Source organism: Cavia porcellus, unplaced genomic scaffold (genome assembly GCF_034190915.1).
Source record: "Cavia porcellus strain 051 isolate PalLab524CR breed Dunkin Hartley unplaced genomic scaffold, mCavPor4.1 scaffold_3, whole genome shotgun sequence".
NCBI classification, from domain to species: Eukaryota; Metazoa; Chordata; class Mammalia; order Rodentia; family Caviidae; genus Cavia; species Cavia porcellus.
In genome coordinates this window covers 73,006,164-73,033,058 of record NW_026947486.1, presented here as the reverse complement: position 1 = coordinate 73,033,058, position 26,895 = coordinate 73,006,164, and the positions used below count along the sequence as shown (strand labels likewise).

Here is a 26,895-nt window from a genome sequence, read left to right as displayed (position 1 = left end):
ATGCAGAATCCAGTCAGCTTTTATAAGGTTGTTAGATCCTGATGTATAATATTCTCCTCACTGCCTGGATTGCTCTGTTGTGCTCTGGTTTCAGAACTTAATTTTTGCTTCTCTTTTACCTCCCAAAGCCTCTTGATTCTTTGTCAATAATCTTAGAGCAAGGAATGTTGTTTTTCTGGTGTCATCAGTGCCTAGGGTGATTTGTAAAGTTGCTTTTCTGGTGTCTCAGTTACCCTAGAAGCTTGCTTGGTGGCAGAAAGAGGGTGTCAGCCTCCCAGAACAAAACATGGATTCATTCCCCAGACCTGTTAGTTTGTACTTTTCTCTGTATAGAAAGGTATTTGGAGTGTTCTCAGAGCTCTGCCATTGGTTTATAAAATGTAATTTACTAGATCAAACTACATTAACAGCAATATTAATGGCAATCAAATAGCTCTAGAACTCGATATGGAAAAGAACATGACTCTTGACAAACCCTACCCCCATTTTTTGCTTCACAAAATAACAGGGCCCTGATTGGTTGGAACTGTGGTAGGAGGAAAGAAAGCCCTTCTGGAAAGCTTCCATGGGGAGTGTGCTCCAGCTAGGTCAAAGACCAAAATCAACTCAATCCAGAATGCAGACAGGTGTATTAGAAAGAGTATAGAATATGTTGAGCTTAACAATGGACTCTACTTTTTATTCACCATTTGTGCAACTTCTTGCAAGTTAGTCCTGATTTCCAAGTCTGTTTCCTCCTATGCAAAATAAAGTAGGAAGTAATAACTGCCTGAAATGACTATTCTGAAGACTGAATTAGTAAAGTAATAGATAAGTGTTTAACAAATGTTCAGGGTCCAAGAATGTTCCTCTAAGAAGAGTTGGCAATATAATCTTTCCCATCCATGGAATAGGATGTAGGTTCACAGATTCACACACAGAAAAGAATTGCAGGATGCATCAGTGAGACACAGATGAAGGGTTTATTAGACAGAATTAAAGAATTACACACTCAGAACAGAGTACAGGATCTGAAGAGACAGGTGCATTATGGCCTGGGACTGGGAGTTTTTCTCTGGTTTTGGGGTGTTCTCAAGATGGGAAATCTTGGGCTGGGGATTTAGCTCAGCAACACAAGTGCCTGGCAAGCATAAAGTCATGAGTTCAATTCTCAGTACTAAAAAAAAAGAGAGAAATCTAAGATGTGTATTTTTACTGTCTAACTGGCCACCTGTTTGGTGCACTAGGTTAAAATGTGAATTACTTGTATGTGTTTGATATTTAGAGATATGCTACCTACTTAGTAGTGCTGCTTCCTTGAAGATGGAAGACTGGTAGGAAAAGCATGTGTTCAGTTTATAGGCTCATTCATTCATTCATTCATTCATTCATTCACTTATTCATTAGAGACCGACGACTCATTCATTTGAGGCTTGGTCTTGCTGTGTATGTAGTTCAAGCTGACCCTGAACTCACGATATAGCCTGGGCTGGCCTTGAACTCATTGTGATCCTCCTGCCTCAGCCTCCTGAGTGCTGGGATTACAGGTGTGTGCCACCATGCCCAGGAGCTTATAAGTATTTTTAACACACATTTTTGGAGTGTGTTTCCCAGAAGGGAAAAAGGCATTGTAACCTCATATAAGTTTGTATCCTGAAGCTGCAGGTTTTCTTAAAATAGCAAGATTTTAAAATTGTGACTTTCCTTGTCTCCTTTCTATCTGTATTTTTTCTATCCTACCTCATTTCTTGTCCCCTTGAGACTTTGATTCCTTATTTTGTTTTTATTTGAACCCAGGACCTATGAGCTGAGCTAGCTACCCCCTCAACCATCTTTATTACTTTTAATAAGCTTTTGCTATGATCCTGAGTACCTTAGGATGGACTCAAATTTGTGATTCTTCACACTTCAGCCTCCCAGAAGGCTGAGATTGGAAGCATGCAACACTATGCCCAGTTGATGACTTATTTTTAGGAGATACTGGGCATCCAAGGTCTGTCTACTTATGACTTCTTCAGGCTGACAAGGAGGCATCGATCTTGCCTATCCAAGGACTCATCCCGATTGATCTAAAAAGAGAGATACGAAAGTTGAGGGTTTTTTTGTTTGTTTGGCGAACCATTATCTTTTGACAGTTTGCAAAAACCTTTTTTTCCAAAGTTCATATATTATGGGAGTATCTCCTACAACCTTAAAGTCCAAAATCTCAAGAATTAAGCTGTTTGACTTACAAATCCAAGCCAGAGCTGCATGTTTGAGCTTGTGGTGTAAGGTCTGCCTAACTAGGAAGGCAAGTGACCTCACTCCACAAGTCATGGTTCCCAGTAGCTATAATGAAACCTAGATTAAGAAATACAAGATTGCTAAGTTTGTAGGTATTTTGAGTCTCAATATTCTCATTCTAAAAACTAGTAAAAGAATATGTTGCCAGGGGTTAGCGCAGCAACATAAGTGCCTGCCTGGCAAGCCATGAGATCATGAGTTCAGTCCCCGATACCGCCAAAAAAAAGAATATGTCACATCTCAATAAAAGGCATATTTTGAAGGAACAGATTCCCTCTGGTCATTAATCATAGTAATGATGACCATCATCTTCTTTATGAGATAAGTTCCTTTAGTGTTTCATTATGTTTTGTAAAGTTTGTTATTTACATGAATTTATTATCTCATCTGATTCTTAATAAGTAATATGTGGTTAAATAAGATGGTATTGTTATCTATGTTTTAATATCTAGCAGATTTTATTCTTTTCTAGAATTTCCATCTTTTTATACTACTCATCTATTTTTGATGGCTGTCTACTTCTTCATTAAAACCTTTAGCATATAAGTTATAGTTGTTTTAAATCCATCGTGTAATAATTCCAGCATTCTGAATCTGATTCCAATGGTAGTCTCTGTCTTTTCAAACTGTGTGTTTTACCTTTTAGCATGTCCTGTCATTGTTTGTTGTTATTGTTGTTGAACATCTGACATGATAGCACTCCTCTCTGATGTGGAGGTAAGGTGTGTGGGGGGAGGGAAATATTCTGTAGTCATATTATCAGTGGACCTGTGAACTATGGCTTTTGCAAGTACCTCTAAGTTTTCTTCCCACTTTAAGGTGATATAGAATTGGCAGAGAAGGTGAGAAGTGAGCATTTCCTTCTCTAACATGGAAAGCATGACCAAGCTAGTGCTGAATATATCCCTTCCCCTACACTAATTATGATCCAGAAAAAAAATCCAGTAGGTTAGATTCTAATTAGCTGATTTCTCTGGAAGGTAAACCTTGTTAAGAACAGAGAGCACTGGCATATATTACAATGTTTACTTTCCCTGTCCTGCTAATAACAAAAGAAGATTTTTCTCTCTGATCTTAGCTATGTAAAATTGCTCTCGCTCCTGTAGATAAAACTCATAAAAGCATGGAAATTTCCTTATGACTGAGGTACTTTTGGAGTTATCACAGTTTAGAATTTCCTACCCTATTAGCAGTTCTACTGAAAGTTTTGCTCATGGGTTTATTTTTTTTAAATTAATTTTATTGGTACTCTGTTGAAAAACAGAATGATCATTCATCATAGGGACTTTGTGCCTATACATAATATATTGATTCTTCTTTTTTTCCCCTCCTTTCCCTTCAAAAACCCTTCATCTCCTCCTTAGTTACAAAAGTTTTGTTTCCATTTTTGTTGTGCTGTTCTTTTTTCCCTTTTTTTCTTCCTGCCTCCCTCTGTTGTTCCCTCTCCCATTCAAACATTTTCTTCCTACTTCCAAATATCTAACTTCCGTTTTGGTCCTTATTTATGCTTTCAATTTCTAACACAAGAGAAACAATATCCTATTTAAACATGTGTCTGATTTATTTCACTTAAAATTATTTCTCTCTAGGTGCATCCATTTACCTAAAAATTTCTCAAGTTTACACTTCTTTATTGAAGAATAGTGCTCCATTGTATAAAAAAACCCACATATTCTTTTTTTTATTCATCTGTTGATGAGCATCTGGGTTGTTTCCACAATTTAGTTCTTACAAACTGTGCTGCTATAAACATGGGTATGCATGTATTACTGTGTATGATGCTTTTAAATTTTTAAGGAAAATACCAAGAAGGAGAATACCTGGGTTAAATGGAACCTCTACTTTTAGTTTTTTGTTTAATGTTTACACTGATTTCCTTGTTATTGGTTGATTTATTGATAATAGCCATTTTTTCTGAAGTGAGATGGAATCTCAGTGTTGTTTTAATTTGCATCTCTCAAATGGTCGGTGATGTTAACATTTCTTTCATAAATTTATCTGTTGTTTCTATCTCTTCATCAAAGAAGTGTCTGTTCATTTGAGATATCCATTTTTGGATAGGATCTTTAATTTGGGGGGTCTGATTTTTTTCAGTTATTTATGTGTTCTAGAAATCAGTACTTTGTATGAGGAACAACTGGTTAAAATGTTTTCCCAGTCTGTGTGTGTGTTGCCTTTTCACACTGTTGTTGGTTTCTTTTGCAATGCAAAAGCATTTAAATAAGATGAGATCCAATTTGTTGATTCGTTGTAATGTTTCCCATGGGGTCATGCTTTTGTTCATAAAGTCTTTACCTATATCTATGTCTTAAATGTTTCTATCAGATTTTGCATTTCTTTTTTAATATTTAGAATTTTTTTGTTTGGTATCAAGGATCAAACTCACGACTGTTCGCTCGCAAGGCAGGTGCTTATGCCGCTGATCTAAATCCCCAGCCCAATATTTAGATCTTTGATCTATTTTGATTTTAGTTTAGTTCATGGTGATAACCATTGTCTAGTTTTAGTTTCAGCATATGGAAAGCCAGTTTTTCTAGCACCATTTATTAAAGAGGCTATCTTTTTTCCATTGAACGTCTTTTGTCAAAGATAAGGTGGTTGATTTGTTTCTGCATCTTCTGATCTATTTCATTGATCCTCAGATTTTTTTTTTGCCAAACTCTATGCTGTTATATTACAGTGGCTCTGTAATATAATTTCAAGTCAGAAATTGTTATGCCTCCTGTCTCGACTCTGTTGCCTAGAATTGTTTTTGCTATTATTTTTTATTTGTGTTTTCTGATTCTAAATGAATTTTAGGATTATTTTGTCTAGTTCTGTGAGGTATGTTAATGGTATTTTGATTTGGTTTGCATTCAGTCTGTGTACCAATTTTGGAAGTATGACCATATTCACCATGTTGGTTCTTCCTACCCAAGAGCAAGGGATACCTTTTCATTTTCTGACATTCTCTTTGATCTCCTATTTTAGAGTACTGTAGAGATCTTTTATCTCTTGTGTTAGATTGATTCTTAACTCTAATTTTTCTCAGTGTTATTGTGAAAGGTGTTGTTTTTCTAATTTCTTTCTCTGTGAGTTTGTTGTTTTTATAACGGAGTGCTTTTGATTTTTTGTTTTGCTTTCAGACAGACACATTGTGTGGTCTATGTTGGCCCTGAAGTTGCTATGTAGCCCAGGCTGACCTAGAACTCACAATCATCTTCCTGCCTTACCCTCCTGTGTGCTAGGATTACAGGTGTGTGGAAGCATGCCTGGCTGCACTTTTGATTTTTGAGTTTTGCCTTTGTATCCAACAGTGCAACTGGATTTGGTTATTAAACTTAGAAATCTTTTGGCGGAGTTTTGAGATTTTCTATGTAAAAAAATCCATGTAATCTGCAAATAATGACAATTTAACTTCTTTTCTCCATTTTCTTTTGCTTGTATAATTGCTCTGGCTAATGTTTCCAGAAATATATGGAATAGGAATGGTGAAAGTGGACATTCTTTTTTAAATTTTTTAAATTAAGAATAAAAAGCAAAACAGAAAAAGGGTGAAAATAATACATAATTTCAAAAAAAACAGTAAGAAATCACTAGATAATTACAGACTGTCCTCTTACAAATGGTTGTTCAAGTTACAAAGTGAAACTGCAAACAGTTATGTTCAACTATCCAACAAAAACTTAGTAATATGGTTATCAATCCTATACACTTAAACATACATGCAGTTATATCCTTTAGAACACTTTCTTTCCCTCTCTTCTTTACAATAGCTATTACATATTTTGGGTTTTATTACTCCTACATTTCTTACTACTTTTCACACTAGAGACACAATGTGGTATTTATAAATATTGTCTTGTTCCTTTTACAGAAAAAGCTTTCAATTTTTGTCCATTTAGTATGATTTTGGCTTTTGGTTTGGCATAGATGGCTTTTATCAGATTGACATAAAGACCATCTATTCCAATTTTTCTGTAGGGTTTTGATAATGAATGGGTGCTGGTGTTTGTCAAATGCTTTTTCTGTGTCTATTGAGATCATATGAGTTTTTTGTCTTTAGTTCTGCTGATATGAGCTATAACATTTACTGATTTGCATGTGTTGAACCATCGCTGCATACCTGGGATGAATCCTACTTGGTCATGGTACATAATCTTGATGATTTGCTGCATTTTGTTTGCCAGTATCTTATTGAGAAATTTTGCATTTATGTTCATTAGAGAGATTGGCCTGAGGTTTTCAGTATTGTTTGGATCTTTGTGTTGTTTTGGTATCAAAGTAATACTTGATTCCAGGAATGAATTTGGGAATATTGCTTCCCTTTCAATTTCATTAAGGACTTTGAAGAGTTATGGCATCAGACCTTCTGTAAATCTGTAGAATCAGCAGTGAATCTATCAGGACCTAGGCTTTTCTTTATTGGTAAGTTTTTAATTGCATTTTCAGTATCATTGACTGATAGTGGGTTATTTAGAATTTTTATCTTCTTGAGTCAACTTTGCTAATTCATATGTATTCAGGTATCTGTCCATTTCTTCGATGTTTTCCATCTCATTAGCATAAAGGTTCTTGAAGTAGCTATTGATGACCCTTTGGATTTCTGTGCAGGATCCATTGTGATTTCACCCTTTTTTTCCTAATTGCATGAATCTGAGCCTCTTATTTCCTTTTTTGATAAGGTTAGCTAAGTATTTTTAAGCTTTATTTGATCTTTCAAAGAACCAACTCTTTGATTTATTGATTATTTTGGTACTGTTTTCTTAGTGTGAATAATGTTAATTTCTACTTTGATCTTTATAATTTCCTCCCTTGCATGAGTTTTGGGCTTGACTGTTCTTTTTGTAGAATTTTGAGTTTGTACATCAGATTACTTATTTGGGCTCATTTTGTTTTCTTGATAGGAAAATTCATTGCTATAAATTTACCTTTTAGGACTGCTTTTGTTTTTTACCCCATAAGTTCCATTATGTTTTATCAGCATCATCATTTCATTGTAGATAGTATTTAATTTCTTCTCTAATTTCATATCTGACCATTTTTATGTTCATCAGGGTGTTATTTAATTTCCTTGTATTTATGGAGTTGTTTTTTGTTTCTTTTGCTATTGATTCCAATTACATTATACTTTGTTCCAATAATATTCATAGGATAATTTCAATTCCTTTGCCTTTACTTCAGCAGTTTCTATAAGGCTAGTGTGTGGTCTGTTTTGGAGATCAACCCACGTGCAGCTGAAAAGAATGTGTATTCTGATGTTGTGGGTTGGAAAACTGTAGACATCTACTGAGTTTATTTGTTCACAGGTTTGGTTCAACTCTGATATTTCCTTGTTGAAGTTTTTATATGGTTAATCCATTTGTGACATTGGGTATAAAGGTCCCCATTATAATTGCATTGCTGCTTATTTGGTTTTTCATGTCCATTAATATTTCTTTTATATAATTTTTTGCACCTGTATTTGGTGCACATGTGTTCATGGTTGTTACCACTTCATGTTGGAGTTTTCCCTTCATAAGTATGTAGTGAACTTCTCTGTCTCTTTTGATCAGACTTGGCTTAAAGTTCACTTTGTCTACAAATAGACTAGCTACCCCTGCTTTTTTCTAGGGTTCTGTTGCATAAAGTATTGATTTTTGTTCTTTGACTTTTTCAGTCATGTGCTTTTCTTTTTGAGTAAAAGTTTCTTTGATCCAGAAAATTGTTTGATCATAATTATTGATCCATTTTCCTTGTCTGTTTCTTTTGAATCATGAATTGAGACCTTTACATTTAGAGTTATGACTGGTATGTATTGATTTATTTTTGTCATTTTTTCTGTTGTTTACTCCCTGTCTTTCCCTTTGTTTAATTGTCTGTCTTGACTATTGGATTCTTTCTATTGGCATTTTTGGATTGTCATCTTCTTATCTGTTTCTAAAATACCCTTCAGAGCATTTTGGAGGGCTGGCTTTGTGGTCATGAATTTGCTCATTAGTTATTTGTCATGGCAGTATCTTGTTTTTCCATTAATTTTGAAAGATAGTTTTTCAGGGTACATCTATCTGGGATGGAAGTTATTTTCTTTGAGGACTTGAAATAGTTTGCTCCATATTCTCCTTGAATTAAGGGTTTGTGTTGTGAAGTCTGCTGTGATTCTGATGGGTTTTCCTTTATAGGAAACTTTTTTATCTAACAATTTTTAATATTTTGTTCTTGTGGTAAATCTCTGGAATCTTACTTATTATATGCTTTGGTGTAGATTTATTTAAGTCATGAATAATCGGAGTGCTGCATGCCTCATTTATCTTTATTTTAATTATTTTTCCATGCTTGGAAACTTGTGCCATTACTTCTGTGAGCAGGTTTTTTATGTCGTTTGTGCTGACTCCTCCTGTTTTATTGACTCTGATTAACCTTATGTTGTTCTTTTTTGTATCACCTTGCAACGGTTTGACTGCTTTTTTATTGTCCCTTCCTACATTTAATGGATGTTCCTTTTTGTGATTGCTAAATGTAATCCTGTCTTCTGAGTCTGATATTCTATCTTCATTTTCTTCAGTCACTTTTGTAAACTTTTGATTGATTTTTAAATTTCCTGAGTATCTGTTTGAAACTGTTTCATGGATTCCATTTCTTTCTTATGTTAGATATTCATGGTTTGTATCATTTTCCTATGATCGTCTGTTTTTTTTATCAAAGTCTACCTTATTCATTGTCCTCTTATGATTAGTTTTTTTTAATCTACTGTGCCTCTAAGTAGAATAGTTACTGGTATTTTCTTTATAGAGTCCTGTCACATGGAGTACGGTTTTCAATTCTTAGACGTTCAGTGTATGGATTTGTTTTTCAGTTAAATGTATTTCTTGTGTGCAAGATATTGTAGCTTTTCCTTGATGTATTCTGCCAAATTGGTTTCTTTTGATTATTGAATTGAGACCATTGACATCAATTGTGATAACTGATATGCATTGGCTTGTCATTGTCATATTATTTTCCTTTTGTTTGTTTCCTATCTTTCTCTTCTGTTTATTCTTTGACTTGCCTAGGGCATTCATTCCATTAGGATTCATGGAATTGTTGTGTTCTTATAGAATATCCTTAAGAAATTTTTGGAGTGCTAGTTTGTGGTCATTAATTTCTTCAGGTGTTCTTCATCATGGAAGGATCTTATTTCTCCATGAACTTTGAAAAATAGTTTTGTGGGCTACATCAATGTGGGCTGGAGGTTGCTTTCATTTAGGGCTTGAAACACTCCAAGTGCTTCTTGACTTACAGGTTTATGTTGAGACATCTTCTGTGATTCTGGTGGGATTTCCTTTATTTGTAATTTGTTTCTTTTCTCCAACATATTTTGGATACATTTATTTATTTATGTATTACCTTTTTTGAGACAGGGTCACACCATGTAGTTCAGGCCAGCCTTGAGCTTACTTTGTAGCCTAGGCTGACCTTGCACTCACAGGGATCCTCCTGCCTTAGCCTCCAGAGTGCTGTTATTACTGACCAGTGCCACCATGCCCAGCTATGAAACACTGTAACAACTTTTAATATTCTTTTGTTGTGTTGAATTTCTAGACTCTTGACTGTTACACGCTTTGGTACACTTTTTTCTGATCATGCCTATTGAAGTTTTGTATGCCTCATTTCTCTGTATATCAAATTCCTTTTCCATGCTTGGGAAATTTTCTACCATGACATCTGTGAACAGCTTTTTTATGTTGTTGTGCTGCCTTCTGATTTTTTTCATCAATTCCAATCAAACTTATGTTATTCTTTGCATTACCTAGCAGCTATTCTGTTCATTTTTCATGGTTCCTTGGTATTTTTAAAGAAGTTTTTCATTTGATGGTAACTAAACCAGTCCTCTATGTCTGATATTCTCTCCTCACATTTGTTGATTCTGTTGTGTATACTCAATAGAATCTTTAATCTCTTGGAAGTCTGTTTGAATTTGTTTCATGGAATCCAGTTCTTTCCTATGTTGGACATTCATTGTTTTAATTGCTAACTCCTCTTTTTTATCTCTATCTTTTAGATTCACTAATCATAACTTTTATGATCATCATCACTTTAATTATGTATAAGATTATACCTGATTGTTTTTCTCCAGCCTCATTTGTCTGCTTTGTTCCTTCTGCTGCTACCATTTTAGAAAGTGCAACTGGGCAACTTTTAATTTATTTCACCTCAGTGTCCCCTAAATTTACCTTGGGCAAGCTGGAGGTCTGGGGTTGCATACTGATTCCATGTCTTTTCATTTTATATTTTTTGAAATTTCTTCTCTGCATTCATGCTCATAAATTATTTATGGTATGTAGCTTTGTTGCCAGTATTGAGATCTCCATCAAAATGACTACTTTACAGAGATGTCTTCTTTATGTAGTTGGATTTTGACTTTTGTGTCTTTCCCAGGATCCTGCCTCTTCAGTTTTTTTCAGGATGAGCAGTTACTGCCTATGTGCCTAACACTCAATAATTTGATTTGGACTGTGGTATATTTTTGTTATTTCCCAACAATGTCAGTATTGGCTTATGAGAAAGAAAATGTCATTACAATAACTCTCACTTTGGCTAAAGTTGTACAATCAGCAATCACAATAGCATCAATCATAGTCTAGAAAATCACAAACTGGGACAACTTTTAATTTGCCAACTTTAACCATAGGTACAAGATTTATAATTGTATAACAAAATGTACAACCATTCAGAAAGTTTTATAAATACCTAGTAGAGTGTTTTTACCTCAGGGGAGAAAATTTAAATGTGATCATCATAAATAATAAGAAAATAAAAAAAAAGATTAGAAGTGAGGCTGAAGGAAAGGAAAGATTATTCAAGCTTTAGGAAACTAATAAAGAAGGGAAGAAGGAAAAAAAAGAAAAAAACAAGTACCAAACAAAACAAAAACATCTAAAAACAATATTCACACTCATGAATAAATAAAAGTAAATAACCAAGGGAAATAAAGTAAAGAGAAAAAAATTTTTCTCTGTGACTTCAATGAAGCCTGTTAATATTCTCAGTTCTACATTTTTATGGTAGTGTCCAATTCCAGGTATGTTTTTGCTATCACTGGCAGACGAGAGAGAGAAAGGCCAAATCTGTGCTGGATGACCCCAGCAAGCCTATAGTAGGATTAGTGCAGGGTGCTGATTTGGTCCTTCCAACTATGCAGAAGTTCTTGCTGATCTTGCTCATGGTTGTGAAATTAGGGGCTCAAAACTGTTTAGCCTTCAACACTCTGGATGTCTGTTCCTTGCCTGGTGGGGGCTCCTTGGATGTCTCCCATGGAGACCTGGTTGTATCTCAGCTAGTCCCTGGAAACTCTGAGAGGAAGCCAACTCATAGCTGTTCTAAGTCCTGATTTCAGTTGGTCTCTCCCTAAGTGGTATCTGGCCAAGCACTCTCTCCAGAGTGTTTGGAGTGGTGTCGTTCATCAGCTGTTGTAGCTCACAGCATCTATTACTCTTACTTTACTGGTGCATTTCTCTGTGGAGGCCTCTGGACTCATCCTACTTCACTGTGCCTATATTTGGAGCATCCTTTCTCGTGCACTAACCTAGGAGAGAATGATGTTTACCACCTCATTTTTCTGCATTGAGGTCTGTCCCCATATTCCCTGTGGGCTTCAATTCTTTCATATCCTTCTTGGCTCCAGGGAACATACCTACCTCCTTTTTTCCCCCTCCAAGTTGTTATATTCCACTATGGATTCTGAATCTCAGAGCAGATAATTTGGTGCTATTTACTACTCCCACTCATGGGTCTTTAAATTGGTAATTTGTGATTGTTTATATATACTGTTCTCTCTTTTGTTTGTTTGTTTTTTGAGACAGGCTCTCACTAACTAGCTCATGCTAGACTTGAACTTGCAGTGATTCTCCTGTTTCAGCCTCCCAAGTGCCGGAATTACATGCATGTACCACCACAACTGGCTTACTGTTCTGTCTGTGCAGATTTGTTTTGTTGCTTTAAAGAAATCTGATGCTGAGGACTGAATCCAGAACCTCATGCTTTCTTGGCAAGCATCTACTACTGAGCTAAATCTCTGATGCCTATGTTTCCAGTTTAGAGGAGAGAGATTTGCTCTTAATCTCACTTCTTTTATGGATCAAGTAGAGTCATTAATTTTTCAGTTTCTTCGGTGTTTTAATTTTTGTTTAGGATGAAGTGTTAACTTCTAAGTTTTTAGAGGGCACAAGAGAAATTAGATGTTCTCTTTTTCTATATTTAAAGGGAAATCAAGGTATGGAAATTTGATGTATTGGTTTGCTCAGAGTTAAAGTAATGAAGGACAGAGGCTAGAATCATGGCCCCATTTAAGTTACTTAGAACAGATTCAGGACTGATATTTATTGAAACATCTTTTCATTTCCAAGATAAAAACCATCTCATCTCTTTGTAAAAATTTTGGCAGATTATATATTAGAAAAAATACTATTGCAAACAGGTATTTAAGGTTTTTTTTGATAGAGGGTCTTGCTATAGCTCAGGTTGGCTTTGAACCCACTGTGTAGCCCAGGCTGGCCTTGAACTAGCATCAGCCTCCTTAGCTTCCTGACAGCTGGGATTACAGGTGTGTACTACTATGCCCAGCTCAGATGTTCAATTTTATCTGAGTAAAATTTTGCAAAGAACTTGATCAGTATTATTTTAATTTTCTCCATGAATTATGTATTTCAGCTTTTATGTATATTACTCTGAATCTCTTCACTATACATGACTAAAAATTGAACTAATAGGATGGGTTCTTTGGAGGGCTAATGTGAAAAACACACTTGTAATCCCAAGACCGAGGCATGAAATGTTTAATGATCATTGAGAATCATATCATTGAGGCTCAGTGGAATCATTTCAAGTGTAATATTCAATGTTCTGATCATCTCTGGTTACTGAAACAAGATATAGCCACTGTAAGAAGGCAGATTACAATAAGAGTATGTCAAAGTATAAAGGCTGTTTAGAAATGGCTTATAAATCTGTATGAATTTATTTAGATACTAATTTGTGACAGTATTCCTTTATTCTTCTAGGAACTGTAGATTTGACCTCTGTTTCATCCTTGTGTTTTCGTCCTCTACCATTTATGCCCAAGTCCTCATGATATAGGTGCTGCTTAACTGAGCTCTCTATAAATTCCAAGCCAGAAAGACCATTGCCTGCCCAATAAGCTCTTCCATTTTGAAATCATACATACATACATACATACATACATATATACACATACATATACATATTGTATACATACAGAGGTATCTGTATATATGCAGGTGTGTAATGAATACATGTGTACATTTTAAGCACACAAACATATTGGATTACTTTTATTGAAAATCTAAACTTTCAGACTACATTAAGCCTCTTTTTTGAGACAGGGTATTATGTAATACAGGTTGGCCTTAAACCTACTATATAGTCCATGTTGGCCTCAACTTCACAGCAGTTCTCCTGCCTCAGCCTCCCAAATTCTGGGATGAGAGGTGTGCACCACCATGCCTGATTTATATTAAGCTTATTCTATGAAATAAGCAGAAAAGAAGAATATTAAATACTGGATTTTTTTTTCAAATCTAATAGTTGCCTGTGTTACTACGATCTTGGTATTTTCCCTTTAACTCTACCCGGTTCTTTCCAACAGTTTCTCCATACTCAGTCTCTCCTGCAAAAGACAGAATACCAAAGAGCATAACTTGCCTTCCAGTTTTATCTCACTCTTTATGACATGGAATTCTTAAAAGAAGCAGATTTGGGGACAGATTGGGTTAAGTTAAGGATAGTGTTGTTAGGCTTTTTCTAGAAAGTTCATGTTGTTGAATAGATTTGATCCCAGAATATAATGTTAATGTGCAAGGGTGGAATATGAGGTTTTATCTATTTAATAAAATATCATTTAAGGTCTATTTAATATATTGTTGTAGGGAAACAATGGGAAAAATTTGCTGGATTTAAGTACTCTTTTGCCAAAACTAGTAAATTTTGAAGGAATAAAATTGAGACAAGTTTACTTCCTCTTCTGGTGTGTGTGTGTGTGTGTGTGTGTGTGTGTGTGTGTGTGTGTGTTTCTGTGTGGTATACTTTTTGTGTAATACTTTATGCTTTTTGTGATGCTTTTTACATCTATGACTTATTGCTTCTGTGCAATAACTATTAAGTTTTTAATAGCTTTTCAGAGTTTACATAGTAAGCTAGTAGTAGAGAAAGTGGTAGAGTCTAGTACTTGGGTGTCATGGTCCTTTTAGCTGTGTACTAGAACCGTGGGCTGTTAAGTAATGGATCTGATTTATCAGCTTTGCTCACATAAGGTTTTAAGCAAGCTCCCGGAAAGTAATATTGATATCTTGTGTCTTCATAGATAAAGAAAGCCAACGAGAGAAGGAGAAGCTGGAAGCAGAGCTGGCCACTGCCCGTTCTACCAATGAGGACCAAAGACGACACATTGAAATCCGAGACCAGGCCCTGAGCAATGCACAGGCCAAGGTGGTGAAGCTGGAAGAAGAGGTATAGTTTCCTACAGTGAACACATATGGGTTCCTGTATGTGAACTGCGGTGTAGGAGAGCCTGGTAAACAAGGCCAGTAGGCTTCCCTTTGTAGTGAACTGGCACTTGGCATAATATTTGAGGTGGGTGGTACTGTATTCTGATTCTAGTTACAGCTGTGCTAATGCGAGTAGACATTGATTTCTTTTCTCTATAAATTCCTTCCTTTTGCTCTAGAATAGGCTATCACTAAAGCCAAGAGGCAATTTGCATGTGCTCATTTGTATAATAATCTACACTCTTATACTCCAAGTTCTTCATGTATACCTAGCCCCTGCCTTACTAGATAGAGAGAAAGAGAGAGAGAGATACTAGTTCTTACAAGGATTTAAAACTTTATTTCGGAAGAATTAGAAAATGATTCCAGATTTTAAAGTCACTCAATGATCTTGAAATTTGAATGACTGTTGTCTTTTTACACTTAGCGGGAAGTCAGCCCCTTTTAGGTAATAGTGCATTTTGATGATCAGTTTCTTTTGTTGTTGGACTTGGCAGAATAGTTTGAGAATAGAAGTAGTCTTGAGAGGTCTAACATAGCAAAATACCCACAGATAGTTTGCAGTTTATGTCTAGATAATGGTCATGGTAGGTACTGTGGTTTGATGACTAGTGTTTTGAATATAGTTATGTGATGTGAATTATTTTGACGGTCATGTATACAAGGATGAGCCTTCCTTTGATAATGCAAAGGCTCCCAATCTATGAAACATATGGTTAATATGTATCTGAATAGTCTCCATGTACATGCCACTGGAGTGTAAAAATAAACTATGTTTAGATAAAATGGAATTCTGCTGCTAGATTATCATTAATTAATCTTGGATGTCAATTGTCATTTTGCAGGGATACAGCTAACTCTTAAGATGCTTTACAGTTCCACAAATAGTTGTATTCCAGCCAAATGGTGATGCTAAAATGTGATTTGGTTAATTTTTTTGTATCTCACTAAATTCTTTGTGATAATCTGAATGATTTTTAAGGAAAAGTTATACCCTACTTACAAGTTGAAAATTTTAGAAATCTGAGACAAAATTAAAATGTTAGTGACCATATCTTTCCCACCTTTATTCATTGCCTGCTTCCAGTCCCACAGTAAGAATAGTTATATTTTCTGGGTATCTTCTGATTTACAGATTTCTTCTGCTTTACGTTTTGGGTATCAAAAGATTTGTTGGAGTTGGGTTGTGGTTTCATATTTTACCAGGCCCTAATATCACCTAATTCCTGGTATCCTTTAGCGTGACTTGCTTAACTGTTAAATTTAAGTTTCATGCCAGGAACATGCCTGTAATCTTAGCACTTAGGAGGCTGAAGCAGGAGGAGTGCCATGAGTTTGAGGCCAGCCTGGGCTACATATGGAGACCCTGTTTCAAAAAAAAGTTTAGGTTTCATAAAATCAGGTTAATGTCTTGCTTTATCCCTTATTTATTTCATAAATATGCTAAATTGCTTCATGGAAAATGAAGAATATTTATATTCACCAGATATCTAGGTCTAACACAGCCCTTACCTTTTGGCATACTTGAGAATACATTCCTTTTCTTTCTTGCTTCTTTCTTTGCAAGGAAATTCCACAGTGAATAACACTCCAGTATAGGACTGTATTCTTTTAAAGAAGGGTGAATTGAGAAGTAGTAGCTTGTTGGTGGTCACAGGAATTCTTTGGTAGAGCCAGGAATAAAACTGCTTTCTTATGACTGTTCTTTCCCTAGACGCTACTGCCTGTCTCCCAATCTGAATCATCGCTTGGTTCAGGTCCCAAAAAGAAAATGTGGGTGCTTGTTCAGATTTAGCAACTAGAGCACTTTTTAAAAATTTTTTTCAACAGCAAGTACTTGTATATATTTATGGGGTACAGTGTGATTTTTTGATACATTTATACATTACATATTGATTGAATCATTATTATTAGGTTATCCATTCATCTCAAATGTGTCATTTTATTGTGATGAGAGCATTCAGAAATCCTCTCTTCTATTTTGAATTATGTGATGCAGTATCACTAATTATACTCATCTTCTGTGTAAAGTAATACCAGAATTTAACTCCTTCTATCTTGCTGTGACTTCGAAACCATTACTTCCCTAACTCTCACATCCTTTCCCTCCTTTACCTCTTTTGCATTGTTTTGCGCTTTAGGCCTCTCAAAAGACTACAGGTAGCTTCTCCTTACTACTTTGAGATTGGGTTACATTGACAGCTCTGCTTCCTCTCTCGGAAAGGTGCCACTCCTACTAGAAATTACCTTTTTTTTTTTTAATCAGTATTGGGGATCGAACTCATGACCACGCACTTGCAAGGCAAGCACTTATGCCACTGAGCTAAATCCCCAGCCCCAAATTTACCTTTCTTTGTTTGTGACATCTAAGTACACAGTGGTAACTGCTTGTTAATCATGGAAATAACATATGTATAGGAAGATGTGCACATGTAGTTCCTACTGAACAGCACTTGCTGAAGCAATTGCCTGAACAATATTCCTGGCTTTAAGCTTCTAAGGTTTTGCTGGGTGTTTTTTTCCAGAGATTTTTAGTAGTTTTTCAGACACTTGCCCGAAAATATGTAGCTTCACTATCTAAGGAAATTCTAAATATTGACTGAGATTAAAATGAGTTGTGTCTAGTAGATAGATATCTCAAACTCATTATTCTTAATTTCTAGTCTTCATACAAGTTGTACTTTCATATGGAGTCAGATTGTTGGGAAATTCTTAATTTTTGCTATCACTAAAGGAAATGGAACCTTTGACTAGTAGAGCAAGCTTACAACCCTGTCTCTAACCCAGTGTAATCTTAGAGACCATGTAATATTTTCTAGACTCTGAAGTTAGATTACTTCCATCATATACAAAGGCTCGCAAGATCATCTCTAAGGAAAAAATATGCTGGTACTTTTTTTGGCCTTGTTTTGGAAAATGGGCAGAGCTGGTTTGCTCCTGGGTAGTGTTTGATCTCTCTCCCCAATACCAATCAAAGGAAAATTTCCCTTTCTTTCATCCTCAAACAGGAATTTCTAAGTGAAGTTTTACTGTTCTTCCGTGATACAATCTACACTAGGCTTCAGTCATTCTGAGGTAAAATTTCTAAGTTCAACATTGGTAGCTTTGGAACAGATCTGTAAATGATCTTCACTGTGGTTCCTTTAGAAAATCAGTAAATATTTCTAACTCAATAATGGCAGTGGAGATGGTTTAGGGAAGGTCATGTTTTTTGTTTGATGTTTTTAGCTTTGTTTTGAGATAGGATCTTGCTCTGTAGCTCAGGGTTCCTTCATATTTGCTATGTAGTCCAGGCTGGCTCAAACTTGCAATACTCCTGCTTCAGTTTCATGAGTACTAAAAATTATAGGCACTACCATGCCCAACTTAATGAAGGCCATGTGAAGAGAGAGATTATGCTAGATGACCTACCTGTGTTTCATGTAAATGCATAATTACTTATGGTTCACTAATCAACCACGAACTTTTTTTTCAGGCTCTAAAAGTTCTGGTGAAAACCTCTTATTCTACCTTATAAATCATACTTAGAAAGTACCTTCTCAAAATAGACCTTTTATGGGAAGTGTTTTCTCAGCTTTCTAATTTCGGGGTTACTTGGCTAACTAATTTTCATTAAATCAAGATGATCAAGGAAAGAATAGATGCATTCTCTGAAATTCATTCCATCTTCTTAATCCCATTAAGTCTCTTGCCTGGGGTTCTTTACAATCACTATGCTCTAAACTCCATACAGAAACACTGCTTTAGACACACAGAGAACATTCTCCTGAGATTACTGTTTTCATCCTCTTTCAAGTTCAATGCATATGCTTTCAAATGGGCCCTGCTTTGCTGATGCTCAGGAGGGTATCTGGCTTAGGAAGCAATAGATTCCTTTGCAAGTCAGTGTCATCCAGTCCTTGACGTCAGTCTACAGCCTGTGTAACAGGCAGCCAAATGAAGAAGTAAATGATGCTCATGGAGGTATCTGGCTTAGGATGCAATAAATTCCTTTGCGAGTCACTGTCATCCAGTCCTTGACATCAGTCTACAGCCTGTGTAACAGGCAGCCAAATGAAGAAATAAACGGTGCCTTTCCATTCTTGCCCTTATCTTTCGGGACACGTAGGTCCTATTGAAGTGGAGGCTCATTAAACTCCAAATCAAAAGAGCTCTGTGTTCTACAGCCACCATGGTATTCTTTCATCAAAGAGATCCTCCCCACCCCCTACCAATTTAACCTCACTGGAGAATTTCCACAAATGCCTGGCATATCCTCTCAGAGGGCTCAAGGCAGCCCAGGCTTCTGGCTGGCTGCTATCTTATGAGAATCCAGAGTTGAAGCCACCACTTGAGAAACTGTTTCAGGGATGGTGGGAAAAAGGCCTTGAGGAGATCAAAGAGTGAAGATGCTGCGGGTGGGCTGCTTATTGAGCAGAGTTCACAAGAAGGGACAGAGCAGAATGTGGGAGTGCTGACAGAAAGACTCAGTATGTCTTGTTCTTTGGCTTTAGTCTAGAGCAAAAGCCATGGAGATTCATGAAGAGCCCCAATTGTTAACTGTTTCTGAACTGTAATATGTAGTGATCATTTTAGACATCACATCAATAACTCTTGTTGCTATACCTAGAATATTTTCCAGAATTCTATTACTCCCACACCCAAGTCTCGAAAACTAACTTCATCCTGTTTTACTCCATTTCTACTATTCCTCTTAAAAAAAGAAGTATTTCTGCTTTCTAGATCCCTTGCTACTTTTTGCTTAGTTTTAAAGATCTGTAATTTTCTGCTGCCATACCACCAAGTATCATAACAAATCTCCTTCTCAATATTGGAGGACCATGTCCTAGGCATAGACATTTATATTTCTAATGTTCCAAAAATAGTCTTCAAACAATAGGATTAAAATTTACAGTCATGATAGATTATCAATTTAGATAGATTAGAGAATGAACTGTGTGCATTTAGAATATTGATAGGATTCAGGCATTTTACTGATTGCTCTTCTAGTGAATTATCGATTTGTTTGAAGGGCATTTTATTGAAAGCTGCCGTTTCTCATATTTAAGGCAGTGTATTTTCTTTACAGCAGATATTGCTATAAAAAGCAACAACTCAACTAAAGATTTCTATGAGTTCATTTTTTTCATATTTTCCTAGACTTTTTGCTGTTTGAGTTCCCAAGATGGAAGAATTGTAAATTTTTCTTTAATCATCTTTACAAAATGAGCTCCATTCCTAAGGTTTTAGGGGTGGCGTTTTACTCTTCAGTTTTTTTAATATCCACAAGTGAACCATTGCTTCTTGGCCATGATCATAGGCAGCTTGCTAATGCTAAAGGTACTATTACCAAATTGCTTCAGTTTGAACTCTTACTTGGAGCTAGGGGTTCCTGAGTAAGTGTCTAAGTCAGATTAAACCCAAATCGTCAAAGCCTTCTGGAGCAACATAGACCTATTTATATGAAACAGAAAATAAACTATACTTCAGTTGTGAAACTTGTAAAAACAGTAAATGTTTCCAGATGTGAACAATAGAAGTGAAGAGGCAAATCAGATGTAATTAAGGCACTGAACTTTGTTGTTCTGTATTATTGGCTTCAATATTCTTTAGCAGATGGAGTGTTTGTATACATTGTTGATCAACCAACTAATATTAATAGTTTGCCCCTCAACTTTTCTATGTTTAATAATATTTAAATTTGTATCATTGTATTTCCCCAGGAACTCTGAAAGCATTATGTTAAAATAGATTAAAGAATTTAAGTGCAGATAGATTAGTCAATAAAGTTGGTGATATATCTAGTAAAAACGCAAGATATCTCATTCTGTTCTTTGCTAGTGACAAAGGTGGGATGATTAATGATTAAGACATTTCTTTGCAAATGGCTGAAACAAATGGTCAGATTTAGGAGTAGAAGTAATTTTGTATATAAGTATCCTTTAAAAAGTAAGTTTGAAAGACACCCACAGTTTTTGGAAGGAGGAAAGAAATACCCTCACGTGATATTCATTTGCAATGATCAGATTTTCCTGACTCAGAAGGGCATTAAAGGATCTGCCAGATGCTTGGGAATAGGTTCAAATTATTACTGAAATGCAATGTAAATATATGATTGATTGAACTTGAGTATTTGCCTTACCCTTTAATAGATTGCCTTTCTGGTGTTCTTTTTCCTTATTTTGTGATTCTCATTTAAAAGGAATGATTTGAAACCCTTACTTTGACTTGGTCAAGCAAGGTAAATACATTTAAGAAAGTGTTAATTTAGTGCTTTTATATTTTCAGTGTTGTAGTAAAACTATAGAATACTCACTTTCATTCTTGTATGTGACAGTCGTTTAATACTGTCATCAAGGAAATAGCAAACAATGAATGAGTGCTAAAACCTGAGACATCTACTAAGAAAAATGGTAATGCTCTGCTCTTAAGTAGTTTAAAGGATGCTAGTCCTACAGTAGAGTGTGGTATGAATGCTAAGTTCTTTTTTTTTTTTTTTGGTGGGGGGCATCGAACTCACAACCTTGCACTTACCAAGCAAGCACTTGAACCACTGAGCTAAATCCCTGGCCCTGGAGTGTGGTATGAAGAAGACATCCAGTAGTCTTAAATATTGAGCTGGTTTCTGAATCTTCTTTTTTTTTTTTTTTTACCCGTACCAGGGATTGAACTCACGACCACGCACTTGCAAGGCAGGTGCTTAAAATGTTTGGTTTCTTTTTTTATTTTATTTTTTTCCGGTACCGGGGATCGAACTGACGACTGTTGCAGGTGCTTATGCCGCTGAGCTAAATCCCCAGCCCTCTGAATCTTGAAATTGTTGATATTTGGGCCTGGATAAATCTTTGATGCTGGTGAAAGGCAGGGGCTGCCCTATACATTATGGGATATATAGTTGCATGATATGTCTGTTCACCAGATGCAACCCACTCCTAACTGTGACAACTAAAAATGTCTCCACACATTTCTAAATGTCCGCTGAGTGTGAATCACCCCAAGCTGAGAACCACTGGTATATAGACAAAAAAAAAAAATGAACTATCATATATTGGGACTTTGAGGTATGGTGCGGGGTGGGGGAGAAAGTGGTTCTAAAAATCAAGATAAAGAGGAAAGATGGTTTAAAGAACCACATTGAGAGAACATGAAGAATGTAAGGGAAGAAAGTTTTCAGCAAGTTTTTGAAAATTGACAGTTGGTTAAAAAATAAAGACCTTAAATAAATGGAATAGTTGGCTCAGTTTATGTAATATTCAGGAAGCGACTGGTTGAAATGCTGGATTTTTTTACTTGGATTCTTCTAGGGGCTGGCCTTGGGTCTCAATTAGAAACTCACAGTGATTAATCTGTTTTTCTGAAAACTCATTTTCCATGTGAAGATCTGAGCTACTTCTGTGACTTTGAGAAATTTTCAAATGAATCTTCAGCTCCATGAACATTGAAGACACAGAAAAGTAAATAGTCTAGAATCTTTTGGAGAGTTTATATATATTACGGTCTATTTACTTACATATATACACACACTAAAATAATACTTCTTTTTTTACTTCCAAGAACATACTTGAATAGAATTCTAAGAACCTCCTCAGCCTCTATACATGTTGGTCAGTGTTGAAGGTAAAATGGAATCTCCTAGAATCACAGAAGATTTGAAAGTTCAACCATCTTTGGAGGTCATCGTAGACTATGTCTAGCCCAGTGGTTACCATTTTAACTTCTAAAAACCTCATGGGGCAAGCATTCCTAAGAGAATATTATGTCCAAAGGCAGTGAAGGGTGAAACACCAAAGTATATTTTTGAATCTTGAAGGATTTAATCATATCAATGCATCATTTATTAACAGATTATGCAGAGATAAGGCAGGAGACCCAATCTTTAGAGAATACAGACAACACAAAAAGAGTGAATATAAACACACACACATATACTCACATACAAACACACCACATGTGGTATGACAATGAAGTTAAGTGAAGGTTTATGTAGAACCCTAATAATATAAAATGTTACACAATAGAGAATCTGGTTAAAACAATTCACCCTGTTAGGCCATTAAACACCCACCTGCACAAAATACTAGGACTCTGGAATATAATTTGAAAAACTTTCCAGAGGTTAGCAAACATTTTTCCTGTAAAAGACCCGACAGGAAATTGAATTTTGTAAGCCTTGCAGTTTCTGTTGCAGGTACAACTACACAACTATGGTATTGTAGCTAAAAGGCAGCCATCAACAACATGCTGACAATTTTGGTTTGCTACCTCCTGAAAACCCTTTCCCCCATTCTTTTTTTTTAAATGAAAACTCTAAGCCTGAGAACAAAGAGCCAGATTACCATTAACAGTAGAGATAGGCCTAGAGATAGGCCTAGAACCCCAGTCTCCTGATTTTAATCTTGTTTATTTACCTTTCATTGTGTTGTCAAATAAAACAAAATTAGGGAGGGAGGGAGAGAGGAAGAGAGAGAGAGAGAGAGAGAGAGAGAGAGAGAGAGAGAGAGAGAGAGACAGAGAGACAGAGAGAGAGAGACAGAGACAGAGAGCAGAAAGCAATCCCTGAGTACTTTTTGTATCAGATACTCTATTAAGCACTTCATGTGTTATCTCATTTGATCCTGATAGAGGTATGACACATTTTCATTATCTCCAGGAATGAGTAAAAAGCTCGAGGAAGAAATTTAAAAAGGAGCTCTGATAGATTTAAGTAACTTGCCTTGAGCTTTGTAGCTAGTGAATGGCAAAGCCAGGATTTGGACTCAACCAATCAGAAGCCAGAACTTATAACTAATAATTTTACTATGTGGCCTTTCCCTTTACATAAGAAGGAAGCACTAACATTGCTGATAGCATTGGAAGAAGTTGGGCAGTGCCAGTTACTGATCTAATATTTGAAAACTTAGTAACAAAGAAAAATTTGTAAAGGAGAAGGAGAGAAGAAAAAATATTCATCATGATAAAGGTAAAAGTGAAGAATAAGATGAAAGATACTAGCAGTATTAAGCCATATAGATATTTGTTCTTGTCTATGTGTATGTGAGACCTAGAAAAGAGTCTGTAACTTAAAAGATGGCAAGCTTTGTTGGTTGCATCTGCAATGTTTTGTATTGATTGTATCCATGAGTTTTCCTTTCCTGTATTAACTTGAGATCTAGGCATGAAACATTTACTAGATAATCGTAGTGTTTATGGGTGAGCTATACTCTTTTTACTTTTAAAGGAAATAGACATTATTATTGTTATGCTGGTACCTTCGGGAAAAATTATCCCAGTAGGAACTGTAATAGGATTTTTCTGTCCTGCTTTGTGGAATTTAACTAACCTGCGTGCCTATTTTCAGCCAATTCTGAGAATTTCCTGGGTCTTTTTTTCTTCCAAGAAGTTGGCTTAGTGATTTCTCTTACTAGAAATACTTTTGCTGAAATACCTAGATTTCCTTTTTCAAGAAAGACAGCAGGATATGAACAAATACACTTGGCCCTGGCTGGCTTATTTTGAATTTTCTAAGCATAGATCGCATTACTTCATCATGAAGGCAAGAACTCATGCTAAGTTTAATTGCCTTTAAGTATAACTGCTGTAAGCCTTTGTAATTATAGTTAACATTCTCCGCATTAACATTGCACTGCTCCTTTAGGCTTTTCAGTGTGATTCATGAATAAATGCATTCCATTTTAAATAGCTCATGAGGATTATAGAACCCCAAAGGTGAAAGATAGAGAATGTTTCCTACTCTCTGGTTGTTCAAAGTGTAGCAAAATGGAAAGGCAGAGGCATCCATGACCTTTAAATTTTGGTTGCCCTAGTTATTGTTGTTAATCAATGGTAACATATCCCAGGAAAAAAGATTTCAGCTTATTGAGAGAAAGCATATGATGAGTTTTTGTTTGCTACATCCTTGGAAAAAAAAATCTAATGGGTAGAAACGCTAGGCTTAGAATTTGCTTCAACTAGTTCAGAAGGCTAGACTGAATGAGGTCTGGAATGAAATGAAGTAAAATGTCAAGTGTAGAAAAGAAATTTAAGTTTTTTTTTTTTCCCATCACCTAGCCAAAATATACTCCAGACCTGATGGGAAAATATAAGACAGATTTCCTTCCACCTGGACAAAGTTTAGCAAGATTTTTAGGGGAATGAGTGCAGCTCTAAGACAAGGAATGTTTCCCTACCTGTATGTACCAGTGCCATCTCACTGAAAGTTCTAGGAAGAAGTGATTTGGACTCACTGTTGTGAAGGAGTTACATGTTTCTGCAATGAGAGTGTCACATTGATCTTTTTGGCTCGGCCCCAGCTAAAAGGATGTGGCCAACGATGTTAACATGGGTAACTTCTTATAGTGCAGTTGCTTGTCTAGGTAGCTCAAAGGCTTGAGATTTGTTGAAAAGTCAGAGTTGAATTCCAGAGTTTCACCTAAACCAGTTTATTGGTAATAGTTTCAATTTTAATCTAACATTGATAGTCTCCTTAACCTTAGCTTCTGTGGGAATGAAAGTGACAGATGTGCCCAACTTGGAAGAATTTCTGCTTTAGAAAGAGTTTACAGGTTGATTTTTTAGCACTAAGGGGCTGTCATTGTGAGAAGCAAAATCTGTTCTTTTGCTGACAAGGTGGGAAAGTTGCCTTTTCCCTTGTATTCTTGGGTATTGAGAATATGAGTATCTTCTTTAGAGAGCCTCTTCATACCTTCATTGCCATGGGACTAATATTTGGCTTGTATATGGATACAAAGAACTCACATTCTTTGCGGGGGAGGGTTTACTGGGGATCAAATTCACAACTTCTCACTTGCCAGGCAGGCATTTGTACCACTCAGCTAAACCCCTCTGGCCTAGAATTGACATTCTTAACCCTAACCTGTTTTCATGATTGCTTTGGATTAAGGCTTACAGACTTGCAAAGAGGGAGAATCATGTTGAACTCACTTGTCTTAGACATAGTTCTTTAATTCGAGACTATATGAATCTTTGATAGTCACAGAATAGAGTTGGGAGACTGTAGTGCAAAATCACATGTAATGCAAAATCATGAATTTGGGTTTGTAAAACACAAATCACACATAGCCGGTAATCTTGTAAAAAAAAAAATGGAGCAATGATCTGAACCATTGCATGGCAGCTTTCTTTTGAGATGAGAAGAAACTTCCCAGGCAAGCAATGATGGATTATGTTGGGTAATTACCAGGGACAGACTTCAAAAAGACAATTTTGGCCTCCTTGTACCTGCATCAGTTGCCTACTTTTTCTCTCCCTACTGTAAAGAAGACAGCTATCCAAGAAGGGATAGGCTTCCTTTTCATACCAAATTAAATCTTTCTCTCTGAAAAGCCTCTTCCCCCTCTCTATAGCACTTTTGTACTGTGAAAACTAAAATAGATATACCCCCACAAATATTCAAATTTACAGTGAAAAACAGAGGTGAAGATATCCATAAGGGGTAATCTGAAAAGCTTGCTCTCTAAAACATTGCTCTGAACAGGATATAACTAGGGAAGACACAATTCTGAAGGTGCAGGGCAAAGATCGAAGAGTAGTCATTTCTTAATTACTTTCTTCACATTCTGAGTATGAGAAATAGAAGGCAACATAGGACAAGATGATTTCTAAACTTAAGACTGGATTGAGTTTTGTGTAAATGACTCTGTTGCTTTCTTTCTTTCCATCTGCAAATTTCCCAACCTGGGTTTCTAGTTGAAAAAGAAGCAGGTATATGTAGATAAGGTGGAGAAGATGCAGCAGGCCCTTGTACAGCTCCAGGCAGCATGTGAAAAACGGGAGCAACTAGAGCACCGTCTCCGGACAAGATTGGAGAGGGAACTGGAGTCTCTCAGAATCCAGCAGGTATGGAGAAATTAAAGGGAGGGAGGGGAAGAAGCTAAGGAGGGAGAGAAAAGGAGGAAGACAGGGACGATGACTCTTGCTTATTCATTTGGTTGGTTTTTTGGGCATGGGCACAAAATGAATGTATGATCATCTTTGCACTTTTTTGCACTGCCTTATTTTATGCCGGACTGCTTTTCCCATTGTAAATACAAAGAATACTTCCTTAGTTTTCTATCCCACCAAAACCCTTGATGATTATAATTTTATAAGGCCATATAAGAAATAAAGCACATATAATATTTTCCTTTCTTCCTTTTCTCCTTTTCCCTATCCCAGT

General features: G+C 36.1%; 1 protein-coding gene across 6 annotated transcripts in view; it reads left to right on the top strand.

The window, feature by feature from the left end:
• Amot (angiomotin) overlaps positions 1–26,895 on the top strand; it is a 77,050-nt gene that overhangs the window by 33,725 nt on the left and 16,430 nt on the right. For all 6 annotated transcript variants that reach the window (XM_013150187.3, XM_003467627.5, XM_013150186.3 and 3 more), the window contains 2 exons: positions 14,579–14,724; positions 26,427–26,576. In XM_013150187.3, the coding sequence (XP_013005641.1) occupies positions 14,579–14,724; positions 26,427–26,576 (296 nt within the window). The remainder of the gene's footprint in view (positions 1–14,578; positions 14,725–26,426; positions 26,577–26,895) is intronic.